The 8,190-nt window shown below is 50.7% G+C and overlaps 1 protein-coding gene across 1 annotated transcript; it reads left to right on the top strand.

Annotated features, from left to right (window-relative positions):
- Positions 1-1,375: 1,375 nt before the first annotated feature.
- LOC119339729 (ABC transporter G family member 23-like) lies at positions 1,376-2,623 on the top strand. Its single transcript, XM_037611675.1, has 2 exons — positions 1,376-1,510; positions 1,922-2,623. The coding sequence occupies exons 1-2, from the start codon at positions 1,376-1,378 to the stop codon at positions 2,621-2,623; spliced, it is 837 nt and encodes a 278-aa protein (XP_037467572.1).
- Positions 2,624-8,190: the final 5,567 nt, after the last annotated feature.

The following is an 8,190-nucleotide window of genomic DNA, read 5'->3' as shown; positions in this document are numbered from 1 at the left end:
TGGAGCAACCCGTGTGGAGTTGAGGTGGGTGGGCAAAGAGGAGTGGTGGGTGATGTGTGTGTGGTTCAAGTTTTTTGAGTTTAGCTATACTTCAGTCCACTGATCCGATTTTGGATCAGTCGATTTTCAGGGGGGCTCGCCGGAGGGAAGGAAGAAGCAGACGCAGCGGAGGGGGCTCGCGGCTCAAGGGGAGATGGAGGTTGAACAAGCATCCTGGGCCTTTGGTTTCGCATCCAACAGTTGAGAAATCGACTTACCACAAATGAAAAATTTAGCTGGCTGATTTCTAGCAATTCCCAGGTTTTTTTATGTTTGTGAAACGAAGAAAATACTTTTGGCAGTTCCGTTTCTTCTTTCTTCTCACCAAGTGATACGCCTGGAGAGAGAAGTTTCGCTCCCCTTCCCTTCGTTCGTCGCCCTAGCGGCGGCGGCAGGAGGGGCCGGTTCACTCTCAAATATATTGAAGCCCATGGAGCCTCAGAAGATGGTGCTTTACTATGAAGCTTAGAGGACCGGAGCCCAAAGGCGGATTAGGGCCCATAGTGGTAAACCGTGATAGTCATGTAACTTGTGTTGTAAGATGAGGAAAGGAGAGACCGAGCCGGACACTTGTATGAGTCGGCCTCGGAACTCTGTAGACCGGCCGGGCATCAACCCGTGTATATAAGGGGACAACCCGGCGGCGGTTTAAGGACAAGAAAGACAACTCGATAGCCAGGCATAGCTTGTTTAGCTCCCTGGTTAGCGAGACCCCAATAATCCCATCACAACTAGACGTAGGCCTTTACCTTCATCGAAGGGGCCGAACTAGTATAAAAATCCTTCGTGTCCTTAGTCCGGTTTAACCCCTTTAAGCTAAGCAGTCGCGATGGCTCCACGACTAAGTCCTTACACGAGGACATCTGACGTGATATTTCCACGACAGTTGGCGCCCACCGTGGGGCTATCGCACGATGGTTTTGAGTTCTTGAAGGGCAGCTTTGAAGGACTCAAAGAATACGTGGCGGGCCGGATGACCAAGAGTCGTCGCGGCAAGCTCTACATCAACGATGCAGGCTGGGGCCCCGAGGCCGGCTCAATCGAGTACGGGTACCGGGTCCCCTTTGGCGGAATTCACGTCTTCATCGGCAAGATCGGCGAACCGGGCCCTGAGCCAGACATCTCCACCGACCTCGTCGAAACGGCTCAGCGTGCAAGTCCCGCCCGGATTCAGCCTCCCATGAAACGCTCTTCTGTGGGCCTCAAGTGTTTGCGAAATATAAACAAGGTTCAGGTACAGGTGGAATCAGACTATGTTGCCGTCGTTGCGGCTGTGAATGCAGAAGAAAGAAACAACACTAAGTGGTGGGCTACTTATGAAGAAGCAAAGACTCTAATGCGGGAGTTCAGTTTGTGCATGGTGAGTAAAATTGAAAGAAAGTGCAACGTGGCAGCACATGAGATAGCAGCTAATGCTAGAGCTTATGGAGATTTTTATATACTGCAGAATGTTCCACCAAATGTCTTTCATGTAATTGAGAATGACTGTAAACTTGCTATGAATGAATGAAAGAGCTCTCTTTTCCCCTTAAAAAAATATGGCATGTGGCCAGTGGTAAGTTGCGCGATGGGCCGGCCCAATATGGAGCTCACCTTTAGCGAGACTTCCTCTCGTCTTGCTTTAGGTGAGACATATCATTTGCTCAAAAAAAAAGGTGAGACATATCAGCACATGACGAAGAACAAAGGGTGTCGACGCTCTCAAATACTCTTGGCATAGGTTTTCTTTTGTGCATGCGTTTTTTTAGCAACTTTTGTGCATGCGTAGGTTAGGGAGTGCGGCTGCGTAGTTAGAGCATCTTCAGCCGTTGTGCCTTCCCAGGAGCGATTTTTCCACTGGATGAATGTTTGCCGGCACTAATTTTGGTCTTGGGCGAAAAAGTTTCCCAGCGGTTGGAGCCCCCAGGCGCGCCCCGTCGCTCGCCCCCCTGGCCGCCTCACTGGCTCGTCGTGCCGGCCGCTGCGTCCGCTAGCTCGCTCGCCAGCTGCTGCAGCGCTCGTCGCGCCGGCCGCCGCATCCCCGGCCATGCTGCTGCTGGACGAGCCCACGTCCGGGCTCGACTCTGGCTCCGCACTGCACATTGTCAAGATGCTCAGGGACATGGCCACCGCGCATGGCAAGACCGTCGTGCTCACCATCCACCAGCCCGGCTTCCGCACCCTCGAGCTGCTCGACCGCGTCGTCCTCCTTGCCGACGGCGCCGTCCGGCACCACGGCTCCCTGCCGTTCCTCGAGGCCCGCCTCGCCGGCTCCGGCCACTCCATCCCCGCCCACGTCAACGTCCTCGAGTATGCCATGGAGACCATCGACACCCTCAAGCCGGACGTTGTCATCGCCACCGCGCTCACATACCAAGATGTTGCCGCGGCGGAGGAGGTTTGCACCCTGTCGGGGTGCTTCGTGAAGACGGTGCTGCGGACGCCGCAGCTGTTCGCAGCGCTAGCTCGCTCGCCTGCCCTGCTGTTGTGCCCGTGGCCGCCAGCCGCGCGCGCTCGAGCCGACTTGTCGCCGCCAGCCGTGTCGTGCCTGTGTGAGGCTCAGGGTTGCGCTCGCCGGTGCGTGGCTCCGGGCCGGGGCCGCTAGGGGCTGGCCGTGGTCGCCATGCTCGGGGCCGGGGCCACCCGTGGCCGGCCCGCCGGGGGCCGGGGCCGCCCGTGGAGGAGAGAGCTGCTCCGGTGACGGGCTCGGTAGCGCACGGAGGCCTGCGAGGGCTGGCTACTGGCGACCGGGCCGGCGGCGTGAATCTGCTCCGGGAGGCGTGGCGCGGGGCCGGCGGCGTGAAGCTGCTCCGGGGAGGCGCGACGCAGGGCCCGCGACGGGCGCCGGGGCCGGCCGCTTGCGGCTTCTCCGCGTTGTCTTTTTTTGCATGACTCACGTGGTGGGCCTAGCCAAGAAAAGGAGAGAGAGAGAGATTAGAGGCTGATGGTGGGCCTTTCGTGGCTAAAATATAGCGCCGGCGCCCCCAGCTGCATCCCGGTTTGCTGGGTTTCCCATGCGAGCGCCGGTCGTGATTTTCGTCTGATCCAGCGAAAAACGTGACTCTGAGGTTGCGTCCGAAAGAATTTTTACTCGCCGGTGATAAAAAAAGGCTTCTGGGGGCGTCTTGGGGGCATGGGTGAAGATGCTCTTAGCGGCATGGCTTTTGTCCATGGACAAACAGGGCTTGCCCTAGAGCATGGCTAGGGAGTGCGGCTGCCTAGGGCCCAGCACGCGTGTATTATTTTGGGTGCTCATCGTGTAGAAATGTGTGGTAGATGTAGAATGCCGTTTCAAATTTTCGTAACGGGTGTAGCCTCCGTGTTGGTGTGCGCAGCGATTATTTGTGGGCCATCGCGGTTGTTGACCTTGCCGCCCGAGATTGCATGTATTTTTACACCGGTGATGTTAGAACTTGACGTAAATGGTCAGTTTAGTGTTAGAATTTGTGGCATACATTAAAGTGGTGTAAGAATTTGACTTTGGTGTGTAAATACGGTGCAAATCTCATTTTTATACAGCCAAGACGGTGACGAGGCATGACAGCATGGAGGAGGGTTGCTCTTTTTGCAAAAACCCCTGTGGATTTTTATTAAGAAGGCCCGTGCCAGGTGCATGATACATCACAAATTTTATTACAATGAAAAATAGACCACCGAAGGATTCGAACAGGTTACCACAGCGCGTGCGTTGCTAACCACCGGCCCAAAGTAAACTTTCTGACATATGTGCATACAGAAGTTTTATATCCTTGGATTAAATAACATAAATTGAGAATTGCAATCCGGTTAAAAAGTTATGCACATGGAGTTTCGATCCAGCGACTAGAGTAAAACAAACAGGAGGGTATAACATACGTGCTCGTGGGCTGCAATTATGAATTATATGTATAATTTTAAAAAGTGTTTGCATATTAAATAAAAAATAAAGTAATTTTAGAAAATATGTATACTTACAAAAATTATCATATATGTTCAAAGCATTTACGAGTTTTTTAATTAAATATTCATGTTATACATTGAAGTGATCATGCTTCAATTTGTATGTTGTTTTAAAAGTGTTCATGCGTTTTAATAAAGTTTATGTGTTTTCTAAACAAATATGTATTTTAAAATAAATATAAATATATGTCTAAACAAATATGTATTTTAAAATAAATATAAATATATGTATGAAGAAAATGACCCTGGTGTGCCCTCGGACTGCAGAGTCTCAAATGAATATATATTTCCAATTATATGTATAATTATAATATACAATATGTTCTACAAATTTGGAAAAATGAAAAAAAAACTAGCATATTTGAAATGGGTCGTACTAACCGTATTCTAAGGTTGGCAATCCTATGTAGTCATGAAATAACATTGGTTGTGTTGGCAGGCCATATTGCTTGAACATCTCAGGTCGTTGGTTCCAAACTTGACGGCCGTCTCTTTTTCCCAAATTAAAATTTTAACTTTATGTTATTATTTAGCCAAAAAATATAAAAAATTAGTATCGCAGCAGGACAGCAGCTGGTATCTGGTTGCTTGATTAGCCGCGCACGTTTGTTCGCTCAAAGTCACTGGTTCAAAATCCATGGTGGCCTATTTTTTATTGTAATAAAATTTGTGATGTATCACTGACAGGTGAGACCCCCCGACTGCACACCTGGCAGGGGCCTTTACATGAGAAAAATAAAAATTCAAGGAAGTTTTTGCAAAAAGAGCAAGCCACACGCCTCTGTCTTCACCATGCAATCACTGACAGCGGGCCTACGCCATGCTGTCATGCCTCGTCGACATCTTGAATGTATGCAAACGAGATTTGCACCGTATTTGCACATCAAGGTATGGTTTTTCACTACTTCAATGTATACCATAAGTTCTAGCACTAAACTGACCATTTGCGTCAAGTTCTAGCACCACTGCTGTAATTGACTCTTTCTGGTTGGTTGGTCGGAAGATTTGCATCGAATAGTCCCTATCGTGCATTAAATGCTATCAATTTTGGCAGCTTGCGGCTGAGACTACGTGTACAATTTCGATACACATGCTTCTATGTGTAGGTGATTTCGTTTTCTGTATTATTTTTATGTATCCAATTTACACAGGCGGTTGCAGATCTTTTTCCACTGCGTGTTTGTTGGCTGTAGGGGAAGTTGCCACGCGATGAGTTTGTTTACTATGTGATCTGGGCGGCTGACACGTACTGATTTTACGGGAGTAGGCGGTACCGCCTTACGCGTAGCTTCCTTTATTTTTTGCGTTCTCTGTCTTTCCAGAGAACTCCGGTCATCACCGCTACCGCTTTGTCATGCTATAAATTCTCATCCCGACAAGGTCTACAAAACATCCTCCATGACCCTCACGAGTCCATAGAGCCCCGTTTCCCTTCTGCTGGCCGATGTGATGGCGCACGCATGAAAGGTGGGCGTACACGAGGGACACCAAGAAGGCCACCATCGAGCAGAGGACGGCGGCGCGCGTCCGCCATCGCCGTCCACCTATGAGTAGCTAGTGAGCCGCAGCAACGCAAGTCCACAAACCGGACGTCGCTGGCTCGCCCTCGCCGACGCGGGGTTTGCGTGTGGAACAGTGGCAACTTCCTGCTCCGTCGCCAGCGACTGCAACAACGTCATCTCTGCCGACTTTGAGGGCCTCTTCTCCCCTTCCGTCGATGTAGGCCCGCCCCCGCTCCTGTCCGACGGCCTGCCCGCGGCGGCCGACTAGACCACTACGATCGCGGCGCCTGCAGGAGCGTCTTCGCCCTCTCCGCCACTCTAGGGGCTCGAGTCCTTCTGGGGGCGCTGACCGGGGATGTAGGACGCCGCAGCTGTCGTCCCACTCTTGTACCCTTTTCTTTTGCCGGGATCCCACTCTTGTACCACTCTGGATGGTCGCCGGCGGCCGCTGTCGTCCCTCTCTTGGACCACTTTGGGTGGTCGCCGGCGATGGCGCTGTGGTGATGGCCTCGACCGCATGTCCTTCCGCCTCCCCACACACTTCCTAGTCATGTACGACTGCCAGGGGCGCCCAGGTCGCCAACTAATGCCAGGATAGGCTACAGGCCCCGCTCGCCGAGGAGCTGCGGTCTCCAGAGTGTTAAACATACTAGGATTTGGAACAATGCTCCATACCTTTGGTGGGTACGGCCCTCATATATTTATAAGAGGGAATTGTACAAATATATAGGTTATGTTGCAACATGTATATCTACAATATACTTAGTCTAACATCACTATGTCCTGAAACACTCAGAACCACTCAGAACCTGGAACACTCAGAAGGTTAAGATTGCGTCGACATCCTTCAAAAGAAGGCAAAGGCAAGAGTTTGCTGAAAATATCAGCAAGCTGGTCCTTAGAAGAAACAAACTTGATCTGAAGAAGCTTCTGAGCAACACGTTCCCTCACATAGTGATAATCAACTTCGATGTGCTTCATTCGGGCATGAAATACTGGATTGGATGAAAGATATATGGCACCGATGTTATCACATCAAAGGACAGGCGGCTGAGCTGGAGAAACCTTCAACTCTCGAAGCAATGACTGCACCCATATAATCTCAATTGTGGCATTAGCAACCTCTTTATACTCAGCTTCAGTATTACTCCGAGACACTGTAGCTTGCTTGCGAGCTTGTCAGACGATCAAGTTAGATCCAAAGAACATAGCATGCCCCCCGATTGCCGATCATCAGGACTACCAGCCCAATCGGCATCAAAAAATGCTGAGATTAGTCCAGAAGGTGCAGGCTGAAGATGAAGACCATCTAAACCAGTGTGACGAATATAGCGCAAGATGCGCTTAACGGCTGACCAGTGAGAATCACGCGGTGCATGAAGGTACTGGCACACACAATTAACTGCAAATGATATGTCTGGTTGAGTAATGAGCAAGTACTGCAATCCACCAACAATACTGCGGTACTTAGTGGCATCCTCAGGAGAGAGCAAGTCACCAACAAGAGCTGTCAGTTTGTCTATGACAGACATGGGAGTCGTAGCAGGCTTGCACTGTAACATACCTGCACGACGTAGAAGATCTTGGGAGTACTTCTTCTGAGTAAGAGTCAAGCCACCATCAGAATGAAGAACCTCCAGACCCAGAAAATAGTGCAGTCTCCCAAGATCCTTAACAGCAAACTCAGCACCAAGAGAGGACACAAGCCAATCCGTGGCAGCAGCGGACGAACTAGCAAGTATAATGTCATCAACATAAACCAGAATGTACATAGTCATCTCAGGTCACTGAAGAATAAACAGAGACGTGTCCGTTGTAGAAGGCACAAACCCATGTGCATGAAGAGCAGCACCAAGACGTGCATGCCACGCACGAGGGGCCTGTTTCAGACCATAGAGAGCCTTGACAAGGCGACACAAATGATGTGGCTGAGAAGGATCAACAAAACCTAGTGGCTGATGCATATAAACATCTTCTTCCAGAACTCCATGAAGGAAAGCATTCTGAACATCCAGCTGTCGAAGCGACCATCCTCGAGTAACAGCCAAGGAAAGAAGAACACGAATAGTAGTTGGTTTAATAACAGGACTAAATATGTCTTCATAATCAATGTCATACCATTGTTTGAATCCATTGGCAACCAAACGTGCCTTGTATCTCTCAACGGAGCCATCAGCATGTTTCTTCACCTTGAATACCCATTTAGAGTCAATGATATTAACACCAGATAGAGGTGGAACCAGACGCCAAGTGTTGTTCCTTTGAAGAGCATGAATCTTCTGTTCCATCGCAGCACGCCAATGTGGAATACCAAGCGCTGCCTGGAAGTGTCGTGGTTCAGTCGTAGGATCGGCCTCAGCATGAGCCACAAAGGCCGCAAGCCACGTGACAGTGCCATCTGTGCGTTTTTCGGCTGGAAGATGCCACTCTTGCTGCGTGTATGAGGACGCAGGACGACAAGCAGAGGTGATGGTGGGGCTGCCATCACAGAGGAGCCGCCAGAGGAGCTGATGTCCGCCAACAGCGAGGAGGACGCGTCTGCGAGCGAGTCAATAATCATGTCCGGTGTCACGATCAAGGTCGGCGCCGGACCTGGAGTGGTTGGCGAAGATAGGCCCGGCGTGACGGGTGACGGCAAGCCAGCCGATGAAAACCCAGCCGAAGCAGGGATGGGTGAGACCGCCGGCCTAGACAACCCAGGTGACGATGCCAAGGGGTCAGCCAGCCCAGG

The sequence above is a fragment of the Triticum dicoccoides genome, chromosome 7B (assembly GCF_002162155.2).
Source record: "Triticum dicoccoides isolate Atlit2015 ecotype Zavitan chromosome 7B, WEW_v2.0, whole genome shotgun sequence".
Taxonomy (NCBI): domain Eukaryota; kingdom Viridiplantae; phylum Streptophyta; class Magnoliopsida; order Poales; family Poaceae; genus Triticum; species Triticum dicoccoides.
This window is presented reverse-complemented; position numbering and strand designations above follow the sequence as displayed.

Excerpts from the sequence above, each read along its gene's own strand:
- LOC119339729 (XM_037611675.1), top strand. The coding sequence starts at position 1,376 with ATGCGGGAGTTCAGTTTGTGCATGGTGAGTAAAATTGAAAGAAAGTGC. Across the intron at positions 1,511-1,921 it reads TTCCACCAAATGTCTTTCAT|TTTCCCAGCGGTTGGAGCCC; the intron begins GTAATTGAGAAT and ends TGGGCGAAAAAG.